The sequence below is a fragment of the Colius striatus genome, chromosome 6, assembly GCF_028858725.1.
Source record: "Colius striatus isolate bColStr4 chromosome 6, bColStr4.1.hap1, whole genome shotgun sequence".
Taxonomy (NCBI): domain Eukaryota; kingdom Metazoa; phylum Chordata; class Aves; order Coliiformes; family Coliidae; genus Colius; species Colius striatus.
The window spans coordinates 35,668,967-35,690,051 of record NC_084764.1 but is presented as its reverse complement, the minus strand read 5'-3'; the positions used below and the strand labels follow the sequence as shown (position 1 = coordinate 35,690,051).

The following is a 21,085-nucleotide window of genomic DNA, read 5'->3' as shown; positions in this document are numbered from 1 at the left end:
TGACACACCCTTTTATTATTACGTTATGAACAGTGGCTTGGCACAATCCTGCATGGAGTCCTTAGTGCATATTTATGTTTCTTGTAGTACAAACTCCTGTGTTAGGTGGGCCTGGTGGCTTTTAGTGGCTCTTGTGGGGAGCCAGATGTCCTTCATGTGAACAGTATGAACAGACGTAGTGCCAAAGCATCTGTAGTTCTGAAGGGAGGTTCCAGAGAGACAGGTGAAGCAGTGATGGTCACTAGATCTGGGCATCTTCTTTAGTAAATATCTGCCTCAAATGGATCAAGCTGATGGTTTCCATATTGCGGTCAAAAAACATCATTTCCCAGTCCCAAGCTGTACCAGCCTCTCTGCACACATCTTCTGCATTTTTACTTCCCTCAGCCTTTCTGATGCAAGTGACCCTCCTGGATGGCTTGGGAAAAGCCTGCAATGGAGTCTCAACACTGAACATCAGCTTTTACAGCAAAGTCCAGTCACATGGCTGTGGGAATCTCTGCAGCTTGAGGTTGTTCAAAATAAGAAAGAAACAGTGTGCTAATAAATAAGGCCTAATACAATATCAAATAAGTTATATATGGAAAAGTAAGTTATTGCAGAGGAAGACTTTGGTCCCCTGCTGTTTCTCACTCGTCAGGGATGAGGAGTGGTTGGGAGGTGGCCATGATGCACTGCCAGGGGTTCTAGAGCTGCATGTGCATGACAAGCGACTGTTCCCCTCCACTGTCCAAGGTCCATCCCTCATTGTACACATTTTCTTCTGCAAAGCATGAACGTAGTGACTGCTCTCTTCCTAACCCATCCTGTCACCCTAGGATGGAAAGAAGCCACAATGGGCTCAGCCCTCACTAATGTCCTTACTGCCCATAAGTGGTCATGTCGTCTGTCTGCCTCGGAAGGTGATGAGAAGGCTTGAGGGGCAGGGGTGGGCTGGCTCCAGGCAACTGCCCCAGCTGCTGTACCCACCCCACACTCATTCTTTTAATTTCATAACTTTTAATTAATATTCACTGAGGTTAACCTTTAAATCTGTTTTCTGAGTTTCACCTGTTTCATCTGTTTTCTTGGTTAAATTTATGGGAGTAGTTTGTGGACAAGTGATTTTATACTGAAAGATCAATTTTACATTACCAACAACTGACTCCTTAAAGACAGCCCATTTGCTACAGTTTCCCCTCTTACTTTGGTGAAGAAAATACAAGTTCCTGCACATCTCTCACTGTGACACCCAATTGTGTGCAAAGCCTTCCTACAGATATCACTGGAAAACATTGTTTGACTATTTGGCAGCTGTTATTTTTATGGAAATCGTTACTTAAACTGCTCATCTGCAGGAAATGATTGCAGCAAAGCTACCCAGGCTTTCCTTTATTGCAAAGTATCCTTGCCTAAATCGGAAATGACTTTTACGGGACATTGTGGAAGGAAAGTATGTGATGTTCTCCTCAAGCTATTAATTTTCTTGCTGTTCCTTTTGAGCAGGCCTCAAATTGTGTGTGTATGGGACGGCACAAGCGTGCTACCCTGCTCCTCTTCCACCGTCGGTACCGGCGCCTGAGGGTGACAACAAACCCCCGCGAGACAAAATGGCGGGCGGCGGCCTGGCGGCGGTGCGGGCGGGCGCCGGCAGGGGGCGCGGCGCGGCGGGGCGGGGCGGTGGCTGCGGCCCCGGCCCCGGCGCGCCCTGCGGTGAATGATCGCGCCCGGCAGCCCGCGCGCCGCTCCCGGCCCCGCCGCGGCTCGCCCGGCCTCGCCGCTATGGCCTTCACGTTCGCCGCCTTCTGCTACATGCTGGCGCTGCTGCTCACCGCCGCCCTCATCTTCTTCGCCATTTGGCATGTGAGTGGGGCGGGGGGGGCGCCCGGCCCTCGGCACCGGCTCTCCCGCGCGGCCTGAGGGGTGGGTGTCCCGCCTCCCCTCCCGCCGTCCGGGCTGAGGGGATGGCGCCGGGCCGAGAGCGGGTCCTGCCGCTGCGGGCCTTCGCCGTCCAACCGTTACTGCCCGGGTGGAGGCCCATGGCCCTCCCGGCCAGCTGCCCCACGAAGGCTGGCGCAGGCCGCGGGGCCGGGCCGATATCTGCCCGCCCGGCCGTTCGCCCGCCCGCCGCCAGAAGGGGAGGCCCCCACGTCTGCTCTTGCGTTTCCCCGGGCTTTGTGTCGGTGCTGGGGCAGTTTAAAAGCCGGCCCCGGCCACCGAGGCGCGGCCGCCCCTCACCGCGTCCCGCGGGCAGAACGGGCGGGGGCAGAGGCACAGGCGGGCCGCCCCGCTCGGCCGAGGCCTGTCGCGGGAGTCTCCTGTCAGAACCCCGCAAAGGGCTTTCCTACAGAGCCACAGCCTGAGGGCCGGAGGGGCCTGGAGATCCCCGGTCTGGGGGGCCGGAGGGCCCGGGCCAGCTCTAGCGCGGCTCAGCCGGGGCACTGCGGTGCCGTTTCCCGGGACACCGTCTGCTGCACAGGGCCGGGGCGGGAGCTGAGGGACTAGTGCCCGCCTCCATTGGGATCGTGATGAGGTGGAGATGTGGCAGTGCTCGCTTGCGAATAAAATGAGTTTTCGAGTTCTAGTTGAAGATACGTCCGTGTCATTGTCCAGAATTTTGAGTGATTGCAGCCTTTTAAAAATAGCAGTTGAAAATGTTTTAGTCTGAGGTCAGTTTGGCTGTTTACATAGATAACGAGTCAGGTGTTGGCTGCTTGTCGTGCTTGATGTTGAGACTTCATTTCTGAGATTTGAAAAAAAAAATATTGTGTTTTGGAAAGTTTTCTGTCTTGACCCAAGGGAGAGCTGGCCAAGCAGGAGTCCACCTTGGGTCAGCTGTGGGATACTGCTGTGAGAGAGAACATGAGGAGGATGTTGTCTTTGGAGCTATTTTGAGCTTCATAGTTATCTTTAACAGAAACTGCTCTGTCCTGTAATGGGGCTCTTATGAATAGAAATTAACCTCATATGATAGTAAGTTGGTCTGTTTTAAGACTTTTAAAATGTGTGGTATGATACTTGTTCTTTTGTCTGATTTTCATGACATGAAAAAGTTGAGTATGAGGTTTGGTTTGTTTATGTATGCACTTTTTGGACATATTATGCGAGTGAGTATTCACTTTGAGATCAATGAGATGAAACATGCATCTGCTTTTAGGATTACTACAGCTTTTTCTTCGTTAATGAACCCTGTGTCAGGTTCCTGTAGACAACTGAAATTTACTTGTGGTGTTTGGGGTCAGCACACTGAGCTGGGTTCAAAACTGCAACTGGAAATTAATTGTTGGTGGAGAGGTAAAAAGGTAGAGTGTAGGCAGAGAACTTTGAGTGCCTGAAGTATCTTCTGCTTTCTTGTTTGTATAACCTAGATCAAAGGTGTCCCACCTGTGTTTAGAACTTGGAAAAATGATGTTCCTGAATAGATTAGCACCAGTTGAATGTTATGGCTCTGTGCCAAAATGTTACTGTTCGTGGATAAAATATGCTGGCCCCTGAAGAATCTTAACTGTTTCCATTTTTTCTTCTAGATTATAGCGTTCGATGAACTGAAAACCGATTACAAGAATCCCATAGACCAGTGTAACACACTCAATCCTGTAAGTAGTGTGCTGTACACTTCTAAAAAGAAACTTATCTGAAGTGCTTATTTTTGGTGTTTTCTTGATAGAATCAAACTAGGCAATAGAATTGTATCTGGGTTGCCAAAACCTAGCTGTTTGATAGACGTTCTAGGGAAAATTCTTTGATGCTTTACTTTCAAGTTGAGTATTCTGACTGTTATTAATCTGCTGGTGATCTTGTCAGCTGTCATACTAACATTCTTTCAATCTGCTTTCTACATTTTTCGGCACAAAGACAGTTGAAAAGGTCAAAAAGATTAAAAGAGTCAAAATTGCATTAAAGGTGTGTACTGCTTTTCAGTTTCATGTTTTTAATGCCCCTTTCATTTTATTAGGAACATTTGTAATATTTATAAGCTGTTTTGTTTAATGTGCCTGTTCATCTGCTCGTTATTTGTTTGTTGGGGTTTCTAACAACTTCATGGATTTCCATATTTTGTGCAAAACAATTCTGCTTGCTTACCCAGTGAAGTGGGGAAAACTGTTACATGCCTGTTAGATGTCCTCTCAGTTAGCTGAAGTAATTCAGGTAGAAATCAGTAGTGTTTTTCAAGCAAGACTGAGATTGATTGAACTCAGATTATAGGAGGCTAGCTATTTTTTAAGCATTGACCAAGTAAATTCTGATCTTATTTGAGGATTGAGGTGGGCATGTGTTATCTTCATGTGATTGATTGATGTTTCAGGAGTAGAAGTGTATCTGTCTTTTCTTTGACCAATTCTGACACTCCTGATGTTACAAAAAGGATTTAAGGCAAAGAAGCAAACTATTTGCTCACACCTGTAACGGGCCAATAATAAAGGAGATGCTTATAGAGCACGTAGTTTGATACAACCTTTTCTTTTGTGCATTTCTCAATAGTTTTTACTTTGGCTCGGTATGCCCAGTCTGAGGTAGAATGCAGGGGCAGCACAGCAGTGCAGCCTGGACTGGAACTTCATTGTGTTTTGAAGAGTGAAGAAGTAAATCCATGCAAATGAAAAAAATTACAGTAACTGAGGGAAAACAAATGCATTGTAAACATGCAGCACACAAATGGGCATTGCAGTTTGACAAGGGGCAATAGGTAGAGGATTGCATCTCTTTGAGTGAGATTTGCTGCTCGGATAGCTGCGCATATAACAGTTTCCCTTGCTTGGTCTGTTCTACAGTCATTTCTGCTACAGTATGGGGGCAGGCCAAGTCTCATTACATTTCTGCATTATGATCTTCTTGCAACCTTTGAAGTATTATAATGCGCATGTTTAATGCAAGTATTAACCTTCTGTTAACCTGCCTGCATGTAGCAGTTATTACATGATAGCTTTGTGGCCTGAAAATACTGAATAACTGGGTATTTGTTGTTCTGCTGAAAGTAGATCAGCCACTCGAAGTTAAGATCCAGATTCTTGAGGGGATCTGGTAAAAGGTGCTGAGCAAACACAGTGGAGTGTTGCTTTCCTGTACAAAGAATCAAAAATCCTGGTAGGAATTGAGGCACCTCAGTAGAAAGATTAGCCTAAAATAGTAACTGCTTAGGACACTGTTGATGCCTTCTCTTCCCTGCTCCTATTTTAGTTGTATCTCTTCTTGGCAATGAGATTTCTTCCTCCCTCACTTCTCTGATAAATAGCATGGTAGAATATGATGTAGTTGATTTTCCTTTAAGTCAGCCAGGGAGATTAAAGAGCAGTAGATCAGGAGGAGGCAGGTATTCTGCTGTGTGTTAGTAGGGTATAGGAAACAAGGTGAAGTAGAATGTGCTCAGAGATGTGTAGTGAAATAACCTGCATGTTTTCAGACTGGTAAATCTGTCTCAGCAGGCTGTCAAAGGCATGGTGTTTTGAATAGGAGGGTGGTTGTGGTTGTTCTGCTATAAATAGTTGCCAAGTTGTAATGGTAAGTATACAAAGAGGGACCTGGATGAAAATATTTACTTGAAACAATTTGTGTACAACATTTTTGTTGATATTGATGCAAGTTTGCTTTGGTGTACTTCATTTGGAGAAGCAGAATGTTGTAGCAAAGTAGGTGGTGAGAATGTCTGCTTGTTGGTAGTTTTTAGATCTCTAGGAAGATATTTTGGGGGAGTTTAAAAGAAGTGTCTGCTTAGAATGAAAAAAAATATAAACCACTGAAACTTCAGTGTAGTCAGCCTACACAACATGAGTCATTTGGCACACAAAAAGAGGGGCAGAATGGTGTGTGTTTGTGTGTGTATATGTTGCACACACACATACAGACAATGTAAATCTTGGGCAGAAATGGAATATTTTCATGAGGAGATATTCTAGTGATCCTGAGTTGGGATGCCATAAGCATAGAGATTTGCTTCTTTCCAAGTTGTGCAATAAAGGAGCAAATGATACTATGTAGGGGTGACTTGTTTTAGCAAATCTTGCCCTTGTGGTGGATGTGCAATTTTGCTGGCTCTTTGCATGTGTTTAATCTATGTATCCCTGTGTATTACTCCTATGAATAACACTAATGCTACCTGGCATTTCACGCTTTCTGTGGTTTCATGGTAAACTGATGGATAGCTCTGTGGGCTTCTGCTGGAGAGCATGGTGCTGTGCAGCATGCTGAGGACATGTGAGGCAGAAAGCAGAGCGGGTGCCCCACAGCCTCGTTGCTGGTGCAGCTCTGTAAAGCTCTGCCTTGGATCTTACACTTGAAGTTAGGTACATTTGAATCCCAAACCAAAGGTGGAAAGTAGCAAAACTCAAGACATCTTTTTGCCTATAAAGTGTCACATGGAGCACATTTCCTCCTGATATTTCTCTGTTGCATGAGCAGAAATATCTCGATGGTCTGTTCTGTTATGAAGGTCACGTATAAAGCGTGGAATCTGTTAACAGTGCACTTAATAGAAAGAATAAAAACCCCTATTGATCTGAGCATTTAATTTTATAGATTTTTCTTCTTGGTTCATGAATATCATGTGAAAACAGCACGGCATGTACTGCTGATTGCTGTTTTCACCTTCTGCAGTCTTGTTCTTGTTAGTGTTCTTTTGAAGTAGTAATTTTTTAAACAATAGCTTACCTCCAAAGTAGCTTCAACACCACACATTTGTGCTTTGAGTAATCAAAACTTCTAATTCGTATTTTTCTTTTCCAGCTTGTACTTCCAGAGTACCTCATCCATGCATTCTTCTGTGTTATGTTTCTCTGTGCAGCAGAGTGGCTCACACTGGGTCTCAATATGCCTTTGTTGGCCTATCATATTTGGAGGTAATATTGACGAGTTTGGTGTTGCTGTACTTGTGTTGTTACTTGTTCTCTTGTCACAGTGCTCTCTGTTAAGTGTTCTGTGTTTATTTGGCAAATGAAGACGCTTTCTGATAAGACATTGAGAAATTTTCCTTCATGGCTATAAAATAAGAACCATCACTTTGCTTTTGCTGTTTTTGTTTTTTTGCTCTCTTGTGCTATGCAAGAATCGAGATGTGTTGCATCTGTTGACATCTCAAAGGCATCTCAAATTTATACTGTGTTGGCTGTAGAGGCAGCAATCTCGCTTTCCTCCTGCCACTAAGACGCAGGCACTGCCTCTCCTTGTGCTGGTGTTACTCCTGAGCAGGGAGCTGCTCTGCTTGGAATATAACCCAGACAAACAGCTTTCACTGCGTGGCTGTGGCTGAGCTAGTTCTGGTGCTTGGAGGAATCAGAAGGGTGGAGGTAGGAGTGATCCTGCATTAAGCTGCAATTTCAGGATCATTTTGCATCAGCCCCTAGGAGTGTTCCTTCAGCATGATAGTCAGCATACCTTTCATTAAGGAATAAAGGCAGTCAGAGAGTGTTGTCCATTGATCTCTTCTCCAGCTTTTCCAACCCTTTCTTAAGGAATCCCATTTTTCACTTGTTTATGAACATCCTGTTTCCTTTTGATGCACCAGAGCTGAGCATGGTGTAAGGCAGAGATGAGCTCTCATGGCACTTACACTTGGTGAAAGCTCTTCCTTTGGCTTGTCTGGTTCAGAGCCTTATATAACTCTTGTGATTTGATGCCTCGTCCATGGAGCTAATGGAATATGCTGTAAGGTGTGTGATTCCTTGTCTCAGTTCTGGTGTCACTTGGTGGGTGGGGGGCAGGAACCAGTGTTTCCTATTGCCCTCACCACAAAACTAACTGTGCATCACTTCCAGGTACATGAGTAGACCTGTGATGAGTGGCCCTGGGCTGTATGATCCTACAACCATCATGAATGCAGATATTTTAGCCTATTGCCAGAAAGAAGGATGGTGCAAATTAGCATTCTACCTTCTATCATTTTTTTACTACCTGTATGGGTAAGTTTGATTTCTTTTGTTTTTTTCTTCTGTCTCCCATTTAATCTTCAGTCTGGAATTTTGACTGGCTGCACAAGAGCAATTTTGTACATAGGGATGTATATAATGCCAACTTTCCTGGAAAAGAGTCCACAATCACCATTTATTCTGTTTCAAAACACAAATCTTAATTTGGTTAGGATTATGATTTTGAATCTGTTTACCATGACTGGAGGCTTGAAAGCTCCAATCTTGTTCGAAGCTTAATATTACACTCACCTAAGTGTTTTCATTAAGAAGCTGGGACAGGAATATTTTGAGAGTGTGTGGGTATTTTGATGTAAATATAGTTTTTGTTGAAGTCAAAGGTAGAAGAGTCTTTCCAACAGTGAAAGATGTGGGAGGCACAAAGCCCAGTGCCACCACGGGATTCCTCCTCCCTGTTCTTCTTTTGAGCCAAAAGCCAGCTCATTCCTGTGTGCTCCTGCCTGCCTGCAGTTGATGTGAGGAGGCAGGTGGTGTGCATCCACCTTCCTCTCACAGCATAGCCAGAATACCTGGTGTATACAGGGCTCCCGGGTACAGTGTCACTCATTCTAGTGACAACAGATTGTTGCATCAGCCCATGTTGTGCCTCACAGTGCCTTCTGACATGTTGTGTGAAGTAGTCTGTTGCAATGCACCTCTCTTGCATGGATTTGTCCCTTGCAATACATGGCCGTATCGTTAAGCGTGTACCGCTAATCAAAATGGTGCATCTTGATATTTTTGCTTTATTTTCCAGCATGATTTATGTTCTGGTGAGCTCTTAAGAAGACATTCAAGCTTTGTTCCAGTTAAGTGCATGCAAAAGCCACAAAACATGGATTCTATACAAGGAGAGCCTCTTACCAAGATTAAATACCGAACCTGACGATCGCGTTTGCGTTAGAAAACAGTGACTTCCCCTCTTTGTAAAATATTTCCACATTTTATACTTGTGGAAAGACTTTTTTCTTATATTTTACTGGGACACTGAAATTAAAGAATTACATGTGAATTAATGTAAAGATGACTGGGTTTTGAAAAGTTTTGATCTTGCACTCTGTAAAGAACAGCCATCATCCTGGAGGAGGTGTTGGGTGTGGGCTGCCAGAGGACGCTGTGGGTTTGCTTTGGCTGTCGCAGGGGCTCCTCTGGATTTGTGTATCCCATTCTAAATCAGCCACAGCTGTTGAGGGCTTGGGAAGGGCTGGAGATGCTTTACTTAGGGGTGATGTTGGTCTTAGATGAATTTGTGGACACAATTGCAAAAAAAAATAGGAGTTCTGTTTTCATTTATGGTTTGGTTTTGGTTTCGTATCTGGTTCATCTGTCCCTGTATATATGTGGCTTAGGGCCTTCTGTATTTTCACCGAACGTTAGCCTTGCTTTAATCTCCAGCATTGTCATTGTGATAGGAAAAAATGAATTGTCTGCAAAGAAGTGAAGTCAAATTTCTTGTTTTTTTAATGTCTGTGCAGTCTTATTAACAAATGGGTAAACCTTCAACATTTATCAAGCCCCATAATGCAAATACTCTTTAAAGAGTAGCATTGCAGACCTTTTCAAAGCAGAAAGTGAGATTGTGAAACTGCCCTGCTGTTCCTTAGTGCAATACATAATAAACAAACAACAAATCTTTAAGTCAGAAGCACTTATTTTTACCTAGTGCCTTGTTTTGGTTTTAAATTGAACAGACACTTGCTGTATTCATCTGTTTGGTTGATGATGGATAATTGCATTCCCTTTTAAAAACAGAATACCCAATCAAGTTAAGTCTGGAGGAAGAAAGCTCTGATTTCCTGCTTTTCTTTTATGGGCCTGCAAAGAAATAGTAGATGGGGCAGGGAAAGATGTTTCAGCTAAACTGATGATACTGCATTGTAAACTGTTATGCGACAGCTGCTTCATTTAGGAGTCATAATTAGGAATCTTTCTTACATGTGCTGGAGAATAAGGAATAGTTTCCCTGTTCTAGTAAAATGTTTTTGTATAAACTGTGTATTTGTTCATTTTGGGTCTCTGGGGCGTTAAAGGCAATAAAATTGTCTGGCTGTGCTGTCCTGATGCTCCAGTGTTGGTGTGTCGGGCAGTGGCAACCGCTGAGGAGAAAGAATATGGAAGGTGGGGGTGGGTATTGACTACCTCTACCTGAATCGTGGGAGAAGGTGTTTTGGGGACCTCGTTACAGATGTCCTGAGCTTGAGGTTTGGTGTCTTAAAACACCTCTTGAATAGCTTTGCTTCCGTTGCTTTATGAGCATGTTTATAGCGTAGTAAGGAAGATTATATAAGACAACAAAGTCTGCAGTGGAGTTACTCAGTATGTAAAAAAATATTTGTGGAAAAGTTCTGCTAGGCATCACTGAGTGCCCCTAAGTGCCCCTATTTTTTAAGACTTATTGGCAATTTTACCCCTTTCCATCTTATTTATGTCGGTCATGACTGAACAGACCTTTGATACGTTGTCTGCCAAAGCAAAGCCTGTTTAATCTTGGCAGCTTGGCAGTCCCACTGTAGCTTGATAACATTAATGGAGGACAAGGGATAGTTCTTTTTCAGAGCTGGAAGAGACCAGACTATTGCCTTCACACAAGATTGAGGTGCCCATAGGATTTAGAGCAGTAGTTTCTTGCTCTCAGCTTCCAAATTCCTCTCCTCTTTGTATCATGTACTGGGGGAATGACAATTAAGGCTGTGAACACTTTACATTCTCTCTCCTAATACTTGACAGCTTATGACCATATATATAAAATTGTTTTTCTCATGCATTGTTTCTTCCTTGCCTTTATTGACAATTTCAGTTGCCCAAGCATTCAGCATTATACAGAATTTCTTTTTTCCCTGACTGTCCCAAAACCTGCAGCACTTGCAGGTGTTACCTCGTGGCCCTTGTTTCTTTGCCAGGGCAGGAGTTTCATTCTGCACACTTCTGGAGCTCTGGGAGGAGCCTGTTTTCTCTGAAAACTTGTTACTGCTGTCCTGCAATCACTTTCCATCAGTTGTTAGTTGAGAATTTTCTTCCTTGTGCAATCAAAATTTTGAGCTTTTAGAATTTTTGAAGGGCTTTTAGGAAACTCAGGAATATTGTTGCTGTTGGATCATTTTTCTTTTCCTGCTGCTTAGCACCTTCAGGGGTTGTGTAAGATATAACTTCAGCCTGTGTAAGCAAAAACAATTAACTTTCTTCTATTTGTATAGTTTTTAATCTGTTATGGAAACTTGAGTTGTCCTTGGCCTTGTAAGCAAATGTTTTGGTCCTTGAGCTGATTTAAACCAAGTTACATACCAGAATAAATGATGTGTTTTACTAAAAAAAACCCTCCTCCTTCTAAAAAACACCTCTCTTCTGCCCCCCCCTCCAGCTCTGGGGTGGCTTTCATCAGGGATATTTAGCAAAATGTTTGTGCTGTCCTGCTGATGCCAGATGGGCTTTACCCATCAGCTGTATCCCTGAACAGAGGGATTCAGAGGCAGGAGCTTGTCGCTTGCAGATCTACTGATGAACTTTAATTTACCACTAACTAACTCCAGGAGGCAAAGGCTTATTTGGAGCCTGTCCTGCCCACAGCAGTTACTTACATGAGAACTGAAAAAATAAGTAATCTCCTTTCAATGGTCTTTAAACTGTCCAAACATTGCTGAGAAAGGTCAGGAGTGCGAGTTGGAAGTGGAAAAGTTCTAGGAGAAGCCAGCATGGTGACGTGGTGACTACCCTGCCCTGTCCCTTGACAAATGCTGCTTAGAAATTGGTTTCAGTGCTTTGCTTTTTTTTTTTTTTCAAAAAAGGTCAGTGGCTACCTGCAGCCACCCAGCTGCTCGGTGGGGGGGAGTCAATGTTGTCACCCATATGCAGCCAGGAAAGCCTGACAGTTGAGTCTGACCCAAGGAGTCCTTGTGGAAGGACCTGGTGCCTGTGGGCATACGGATGCACATGATGCCCACCCACAGTACCAGTTGCTTTGTATTCAAAATATGGTTCTTGTATTAATTGATTTTTGGAGTTCCAGGAGGAAAAAAATTACAGAGAAAATAAAGGAAATTTCTCTCTTCCTTGTCAGCAAGTTTCTTGCTAAGTCATCATAAAAAGCCTTCTGCTCTGTACTAATATCTGAAAACAATCAGTTGTAAGGATTCAGCACTGAAGGAGGGACAAACTTGCAGTTCTTGTGTTTCTCTGATGTTTGTTGGAGCACTGGAGAGAAGCGTCAGGGGCAGAGCAATACACACTTCAAGCAAAGTGTTGTCTAAGTGACTTCAGGCTGTGGAAACTTCTGGTAGAGTTCCTGTTCCTGCCTTAGGGAATGGCAATAAATACATGTTCAAGTGTCTGGGTTCGAACAGGTTAAGAGAAGGCTATAAATCTTGAAGTTACCAAAGCAGTGAGTTCTATTTCAACTCAAACTCACCAGTGCTGTGGCAGAGTCTCATGTCGTAACATCTCACTTGAAAAATTACTGAAACTTACGAAAATAGCCCATAAACACCCATTTTGCTGTAGGCACTAGGGAGGTGTAGGCTGCAGCTTTGAGGAACAGCAAAAAGGTCACCTGGGCAGGACAGCAGTGCTGCCTTGATGGTGCTGGACAGGTAACCAGCCGCTTTCTTGAAGTACTTGGAAGGGAAAAAAAAAAAAGCAGCATTGACAGAATTAACTACAAGGAAGCAGGAGCTGGTGACAAGTCAGGACAGACAGGATATTGACACTTAAGATGCCGCCACTCAACTGACAGCAACTGCACAGCTACTTCAGCCCTGAGGCGACAGTTCCTTGGCTTCACTGGTTTGTGCACCAGCAAAAGGCACAGCCCCAGTGACAGGGGCTTTCTTCCCCCAAGCCAAAGCTTGCCATGCAGGGCCCCAGAGGATAGCTAGGCACTGAAGCAGATGATCAGCACTTCCTCAGAATAGAACAGAACTAGCTTAAATGTTTCCTTCAGGAATCCGTTCATCTCTGGTCTTTGTGAGCAGATATAGTTAAAGAGGAGGGATGTGGACTCTCCCCTTGCTCTAAGGCTCCCTCCAGCCCACAGCTGATGATTTGTTTACTTTAGCATTAGTACACAGCAGTGCTGTGCCAGAATCTCCCCCCATGGCTACAGCACTGCATCTTTTCCTACCACATTCATATACCACCCCCCTCTCCCCCAGCCAGCTTGAGTTGTCACAGGTCTTCAGCATGAAACCTCCTCTTGGGATGAGGGGCCTTGTCTCTAAATGCCACTGAAAACACTAAAAGCAGTGTTACACTGAGTTCTTACCAGATCATAAGGGACCAGCACAGCAGCAGGAAAATTTTCATGCTTGACTTCTCTTTGATTTAAAGCTAGAGTTGAGGGTCTTTTAAATGGCTTCACTGATGTAATTTTTACCTACCTGTTATCACAGCATGACTCTTACAAGGGCATCAGAGAGGAGTTATCCTTCACCTCTTCCTTTCCTCTCCCTGCACACCAGAGCAGAAGCCAGCCTAGCAGCAATGGAAGTCTGCACTTTGCTGTGAGGAGTTACAGGCTATTCCATCTCTTTGCAGCTCCCACCTTTGACTCTCCTTGCTTGTCCCAGTTCTTAGGCTACCTAGAACTGAGACAAAATGGGAACCCTTCCACTGGGTAAGCTCCCTGAAGCTGCCCATGGGCTGTCACCAGGAAAATAATCAGTGTTGCAGTTCAGCAGCAGGTGCATGTGCTGTTGTTACCAAGTGACATTAAAGGCGAGACAAGACATTGTGTAGAATCATCATTGTACTGAAGGCAAGCAGGGCACTGGCAGAACAGCAGTGAACACAAAACACCCTTCCATGTATTTTTAAGACTGCCTGGAACAAAAAGATTTCCTTCCCTCATCTCAACACTTCACACATGGGTTTGGAAGGGAGCAGGTGTGTCACACAAGCAGCAGCAACAGGAAACTGGAGAGGTCAGGAGTGAGGCATCTCATCCAGGTCACAGGGACGCACCACAGCAGCACCAGTTACCGCAACACTGATCTTAACGCTGTATCCCTTGTTGCCAGGTGTGCAGAGAGGTTCTCCCGGAAGTCATGGAGGTAATTGTATTGCTGCAAAAAGCACAACCAGGTTTGTGATAAGTGCTCTATACTTTGGGAAAAAGCACTATGTATCTTAGCTGTTTGATACCCCAGGATGAAAGCAACACCTTTTGCTTGTTCCTCTTGGGATTACTACAAATCCTCTGGAATGTTTTGTCCAGCAGACACAGATTACAGAGATCCTAGCTTGGACCTGTGCTTCCTCATAAAGGGCACATGTGAGCTCGAGGTAAGACATGTGGTCCTTAGTAGGTGGGAGCTTCATGTCTGAGTTCAAAGCTGTTGTATTTGGGTCACCAAAAGTATACTTCTCTGAAATGAGCCCATGAGGCAGCCTTCAGCTAGTGTAACAGCATACAGCAATTCATAGCAAGAGTTCTTACATCAGCACATGCATATTAATACTCCACATATGTTCAAAATGAGATAAAAACGTTGGTCAGCAGAGGTTAAAGGACAGATCATCCACCCCAAGCAGCTGTGACAGCATCCAGTTCTAACATTGGTTCATATCCTTCTCCACCTCTTCAACCAAGGGTGCGAGCTGCTCCCCACCTGCCCCCTTGGTTTGAAGAAAGCTGATTTTCAACACGTAATTTAAACAAGATTTGCTCCCAGAAAAGCTTAGATCTAACAAAAAACCCCAGTCTTTAGGCAACACTTTTCTCCTCAGAAACTACTATCTTGTAAACTTTTTCCCATCAGCTCTTCTTTCCTTTACGTAGAAGAGTTTTAAAAGCATAACATGTAGGACTCATATCAAGACAGATTTGTACACAGAAAGGCTAAAAGTCCCTCCAAAAGAAGAAAATCCCATTATATTCAGAAGCTTAGGCTTCCCTCCATGTAGGTTTTAACACTAGTGTTAGGGATACTTCTTGAAAGAAGAATTATAGTATATTGATGAAATAGCTGCAGAAGAGAAAAACAACCACCTGGGTTAGGGAGATGGAACAAAACCAAGGCAGAGAAATCAAGCAGATGTCCAAATTGTGAGGAGAATGTGAGCAACAGGAAGAGGGACAATAGTATTGTGAGTGATGAGCAGAGACATGAAGAAAAAGGCAACAAGTTACCAGTGATGGTGAAGAGCAGGTAGGGGGAAGAGCTGGGAACTGAGGCATAACAAGACAGTCTGGTCAAACCCAAGGAAGCAGCAGAGGCACCAGCTGTGGAGCTTCTCAGGAAACTAGAGGAGTCCCTTTGTGAAGTGAAGGAGAGGACTGTCTGATCTCTCTGCTCTTGTTTCAACATGTGAATTACCAGCTATAGCCTCATTACCTTTATGGTCTGTATTGCCCCAGATCCTCTCAGGTGCCTGAGGGTGTCGATTGCTTCCTGAGGTGCCAGCATGTCTGAAAGCTGGAGCAAGAGACAGGCAGCTACTGCAAGGGAAAGGTATACAGGCATGTGTGCTGCTGAGCACCTCCCACTGTGCACAGCACCACTTTTGCAAAACTCAACTTCCTATCAGGGACCCAGATCTTTTGCTGAACACTATGTGATGGCACTCACCCTATCTTCACACTGCTCCTGCCCAACCCTGAAGGTTTTGGAAGCAGGCAAAAGCCCTCACACTTTTTCCACCCCTCGGCCTTTCTAGCAGCATTCAGTAGGCAAATTCTGAAGTCTTTCCAAGAACATGTCCCAGTACACTCAGTTAATTCCCCTTTGTGTCTTCAGGTTGCTTTTTTGACAATATCACCACTCTTTCCTTCTAGGGGACACACAATAACTAACATCCCCAAAAGCTTTAGAGGATACAGTGGGCTGAAGAAAGATGCAGAGGAATTGGTTCATCTCCTTGTTTTGAGGAGAGGTTCAGGAAAAGAAGTGCAATTGTGTTGGTCAGACAAGACTAACATTTGCAGTGAAAATGGAGTCAAAAAGTAAAAGAGAACTTCCTATCTGCCTCACTGACTGACCCTCCATCTCCTCATCTACACATTCAGAGCTAGACCACGACATACTTAAGTCACATACACACCACAAACCAGTTTCTATACAGGCTACTATCGCCACTACTATTTGACAACCCCTTTCCTGAGAAAAAAAGGCCCAAATACATTAGCTATCCTGCAACCTCCAGTGAAAGTTCACATTGTAACCAGAGTTAAGACAGAATTTGTCTTCTTCAGGCAGTGCTGTCTCACAAGGACAGGTTTGTAGGTTGAGTTAGTCAGGCACTGGAAGGGGAAAGGCAATTGCTTACTGAGACATGAGCGTCCGAGGCCACCGTAACAGCTGAAAGAGAAGAGAATGTTTGGGTGTAATGAACTGCAGCACCTGCAACACCCAAAGCCCCTTCAATACACAAATCTATGGACACAATTCATAATTCAATCAGGAGAAGCAGGGGTACAAGAAAGTCAGAATAGGAATTCTATAGAAATACCCACAAGGCTATATCCCTTTTATTCTTCAGACTTAAGTAGAATTTTTCTAGAGAAACTGCAATTTTCAGGTTCCCCTTCTTTCATGGTAATAGTTCCAAAGGGCATGAAAATGAGGAGTTTTTTTTAAATCCTACTCCAGACTCAGGCTTTGATGACATTGTGAGCTAAAGGTAGCAGCAGACTTCTGCATCAGCAGGAAGCCCAAGGACTCAGCGGGTGTCTGTGCAGGGAGCTGTCAGCAGCATCAGTCAGGGAACATGGAACTTGGAGAGCTCTTCCCTTCTACCTTGAGCTCAGCTGTAAGTATCTAAAGAAATTCAGAGTGAATTTTTCACTGCTGGAAGCCACCAAGTCCCTGATAATCAGCCTTAAAATGTATTATCCTCTGACAAGAGATGCTTTAGCTTACAACCCATATTGTCTACCTGATACTCAACTAGGCAAGCAGCAAAGAGTTATATGGTGCCAGTCAACACACTTTGAAGCACTTGCTGGAATGAGCAGAGAGAAAAAATAGGAGACTCAAACCTTACAGAGGACAAGTTAGCTCCAAAAGGTCATAGGGAGAAACAAGCAGCTTTTGACAGCCTGAACTAACCCTAAAGAAAGCCATTGTCATTTGACAAGGTTGTGTTTTAGATGGTCATGCATCTAAAGAGAAGCAGGTATCTTACAGGAACGTGAGGTGAAAGAGACACAACTAGAACCTACTGTATGATTGTTTTCCGGTTATTTTCCAGGCAGCTTCTGAGCTCTTCCAGAATTTTGCAGCACCTGGCAATGTCAGGAGTATTCCCATCAGGAATAGGATGGTGGTGCACACAGATCCCATGCTGTTGGTATGTGTCTATAAGGCTAGGTACTCGGTATTTGAAGAGCTCTCCTCTGGTACAAAGCACAAATATATCCTGGGTCCCATGGTTCTTTAGTTCTTCTGCCAACAGATAGATTAAAAGACACTTGCAAATAAAAGCCTATCAAGCTTAAGTTTAAACAGGTAAGTTACTTGGTACTGATTCTCATTTAATCTTTCAGATTAAGACAACAGGACTTAGCAATTTTGCTGTGAGCAGCATTTACTTCTCCCAAATCTCTCCCACACTTGCATTCAGATAGTCCATGAGAGAAATTTTCTGGGTACAGAGAGAGCCTTGAGACAAGCCTCACTAGGGAGTACATCAGTACTCAGAGCAGGCTGTTCTCTGCTGCCAGCTTAAGCATGATTCTCTCCCACCTGTAGCTGGGACTGCACAAATGCCATGGGGTTTTGCTATTAGATTCTGCTCTTCTGGTGTTTACTGAAGAACACTAGGCACAAATCTTCACGTGATTTCATCTTTTCTGTCGCACTCTCACTTTTCTCTTGGAAGAGGAGATTCCAAGTTTCTAATTCATCTTGATCCCAGCTGCTTTGACAATGTCTTCTCCTGTGAATTACTTAGCAGACCTTGATGTTACTGTGGAAGATAGGCAGAAGCCTGCATAGCTCCAGCCTGGAAACACCCTGACTATTTATTCAATGTTTAGAAGAGAAGCCACAGGAAGAGTGGCAACTGCAGACTTGGAAGTGATACCTAACACTCACAACGGTGACTGTGCTACGATATTTGCTGCGTTTTCAAGCACAGTGTTACCAAAACTGAGAAAGGCATTGCTGTCAGACATAGCCCCCACACAAGGCTTTGTGAAGAGCTGCCCTGAATTCTGATACTTGCCATCTGGATCCTTATTCCCAGGTCACATGAGCAGCAACCCCAGCAGACTCCAGACTAAGACAAGGTAAACCTCTTGCTCCTTAGTAACTTATGCTTTTTGTTCCTGCCCATTACCTGGAAGTGAGAGGTAGTTATGCACCAACCAGAAGACTCACCTATATCTTTTTGCAGATTTCTTCTAATATCCTTAAACCTGCAACCTGAAACAAATCATCCATGACAATCATCAGTCCAAGTAAATGACATTCATAGAATATACCTGAAGGACAGAATACAGACCATTTCTCCCTTAAACCAAAGCAGGCAACGAAGCAATATACCAGATAAAATACACTTCTTATTTTTGTAACTAGAACACTTTAAACACCATTTTCTGCTTAATAATGATACAGGCTTAAAAAAAAAAAACCTGCCCAAGGTTTTAAGATGCTATTCATTTTCCAGGTGGAAAGTTTTGGATATTATAAACCAGGGTATGGCTTAAAGAAAAAAACAAACAAAAAACCAAAACCACCACAAAAAACTGTAAACCACAAAAACCCAACAAATAAAAGGGTTGGAGAGAGTTCACTTAAGAGTTTTTTGATTGACTCACAGGAAGGTAAAGTCCTTGTTCTGTAACAGTCAGCACAAGTCACATTAAAAATCCTCCTTAGTATTCAATCTTCAGGATATTACCACTTCCATTTCTTTCCTCATATCATGCTGCCAAAGCATTTTTTGCAGCTCCTACAGCAATACTACACTGGAATATTCATGGCTAATGTTTGGTCTGCGAGATGTAGTTGCTCAGACTATTTGCACCGCCCCTTCCCTGTCTCCCCTCCTTCACTCACAGCACACAATCTTTACATGTGCTCTGACAATAGTCAGGATTGGGCATATCCTGAAACACCTTTTGAAAGCATGACAGCAAAATCTTGCAGACCAAGATCTGTGTTGGCAGCGCTGCAGCTGGAGGTTAGCACCTGAAGTTTAAACAACTATTACACAAATAGCTCAGGAAGCTCAAAAACATAACATCTATTTTTGGCATATATGTTAGCTAGCATTCAAATGTTAGTGGGATTTTCATCAGTACTGGCTAGCACCCACTTCAAGATACCTTAAATCCAAATACTGTTCAAATCCTTTCTAGTTCTTTACTGTGGTGCTAGCCCCACACTTGCCTCTCTCAGAGATGGCTAATGAAAGCTGAGTAATTGCTTTAAAAGAAGTTCACATTGTCACCACCAGCAGTTCTGTCTTTTTTTTGTGACCAAAAGAGATTCACCATGGCTTCTGTTTTCGTACTTAAAAATACAGTGGAAGCACATATGTTTATTTTTACCTCATGCGGTAGTGCAACCAAGCAAGACACTAAGGCAGAGTGGTACAGAACTGTCAGCACAGAGACCGAAAGTAATTTGTGCACAATACTTCTTATAAAGGAATTATTTGTCAAAGCAGTCTTGGTTTGCTGCTGTTGTTGCTTGTTACAAATAGTAAGTCAGGTAAACGGACAGATACTTTAACTGACAGTAGAAGATGGCTGCTCTACCCTTACCAGATGATCTTACATCAAGATGTTCTCTAGACTAGCTTTGATATTTCTGAAACAATTATTCCAGTGATAGATTACCAAACAAGTCATCCCACCAAGCACATGCAACACAAAATTTTGAGGTACAAGGCATTACCTCTCTTCAGCTTCAAACATGCCTGAAAATTCCAATGAATGCTTCTTACCTGGGAGGGAACATAATCCCAGGATCTCACCAGAGTAGACAGGAGGCAAAGACAACCTGCCAGGAAATAAAAGACAGAACTGAAAAATTAGAACAGAACGTTTAGATTATTTGAACAGTCACTTGGTAGACCCTCCTTTTCTGTGGAACCATGAGATGAGTTACATAATTATAATTCCATTTTAGGAATAAAGGGGAAGCAGTGCAGCCTTATTTCTACAACATCAGACAAAGGAGTCACACATTTAGTAGTGTACATGATCACATACCCTTGCTCAAGAGGGGAGGCAACGTTGTTGACACATACCCGCATTAGCACCGAGACATTTGGGCTGGCATGACCGACAGCGACTAGCAAACGCTTCCAAAAGCCGACCTGGGCTCACACCCACTGACAGTGCCCCGGGAAAGGGATGAAGTTGGTGATGGCGAACTGCCAGGCCAACCACAGCGCCAGTCCTCACTTCGGCAAGTCACTAGAGCTCACCACGGTTTCCCCCCACAGGACAAAGCCCCTCCCGTTTCGCAGGAGAGGGATTTAACGCCAGCACCTGCGCGGCGCCTGAGAGGAAAGGCGCCCGCGGCGGGGCGAGACTCACCACGACAGCGACAGCGGCCTCGGGTCCTCCTCCGCCGAGTCCTCGTCAGAAGAGTCAAAGCCGCCTGCTTGCATCACGCAGGGCTGCGTTGGGAGAAAAGCGAGGAGATCAGCGCGGGGCCGGAGCGGGAGCACCCGCGAGCCCCAGCCCCGGCCCCGGCCCCGGCCCCGGCCCCGGCCCCGGCCCCGGCCCCGGCCCCGCCGCTCACCAGCTTCACCATGGCGCCGCTCCCCGGCCGCCGCCGCTTTCAACGGTCCCCGCCCACGCGGCCGACCTCATTGGCCCAGCCTTCCCTCACTGTACCCAATGGGAGGCTGCCTCTCGCCGGATGCGCATAAAACCTCCTGCGGCTTCACGAGAGGAGCAATCTGATTGGCGGGCAGCGAAGAGGCGGGACTTGTTTAAAAAACAAACGCTTTGACGGTGCTCTTTGTTCTGATTGGCTGAGGCGGAGTGGCGGGTAAGCGGCTGTGGCTCGAACCCCAGCCGGGCGGTGCGGACGGAGTGCGGCGAGTGCCGTGCCTGGGGGCGCGCAGCGAGGGCTCTGCCGGGGCTCTGTGAGGGGGCGGGCAGCGAGGGCTCTGCCGGGGCTCTGTGAGGGGGCGCGCAGCGAGGGCTCTGCCTGGGCTCTGTGAGGGGGCGCGCAGCGAGGGCTCTGCCGCGGCTCTGTGAGGGGGCGGGCAGCGAGGGCTCTGCCGGGGCTCTGCCAGGGAACGGGCAGCGAGGG

General features: G+C 44.9%; 2 protein-coding genes across 7 annotated transcripts; one reads left to right on the top strand and one right to left on the bottom strand.

Moving 5' to 3' along the window:
• Nucleotides 1-1,676: 1,676 nt before the first annotated feature.
• CNIH1 (cornichon family AMPA receptor auxiliary protein 1) lies at nt 1,677-10,639 on the top strand. Its single transcript, XM_061998876.1, has 5 exons — nt 1,677-1,842; nt 3,507-3,575; nt 6,700-6,812; nt 7,728-7,871; nt 8,635-10,639. Exons 1-5 carry the CDS (start codon nt 1,762-1,764, stop codon nt 8,660-8,662), a joined length of 435 nt encoding a protein of 144 aa, XP_061854860.1. The 5' UTR covers nt 1,677-1,761; the 3' UTR covers nt 8,663-10,639.
• A 2-nt stretch (nt 10,640-10,641) lies between these two features.
• On the bottom strand, nt 10,642-20,626 carry CDKN3 (cyclin dependent kinase inhibitor 3). Of its 6 annotated transcripts, none has more exons than XR_009818986.1 (9): nt 20,567-20,626; nt 20,359-20,441; nt 19,761-19,816; nt 18,188-18,232; nt 17,029-17,251; nt 16,134-16,165; nt 15,203-15,306; nt 11,453-13,930; nt 10,642-11,030 (listed from the first exon to the last, which is right to left on the bottom strand). XR_009818986.1 is itself a non-coding variant. In XM_061998875.1 (8 exons), the coding sequence occupies exons 1-8, from the start codon at nt 20,576-20,578 to the stop codon at nt 13,844-13,846; spliced, it is 642 nt and encodes a 213-aa protein (XP_061854859.1). In that variant the 5' UTR covers nt 20,579-20,626; the 3' UTR covers nt 10,642-13,843. The 6 variants fall into 6 exon arrangements, 1 of the variants encoding a protein (XP_061854859.1); XR_009818984.1 differs by having other exon boundaries at nt 10,642-12,166; nt 12,280-13,930; XR_009818985.1 differs by having other exon boundaries at nt 10,642-12,162; nt 12,280-13,930.
• Nucleotides 20,627-21,085: the final 459 nt, after the last annotated feature.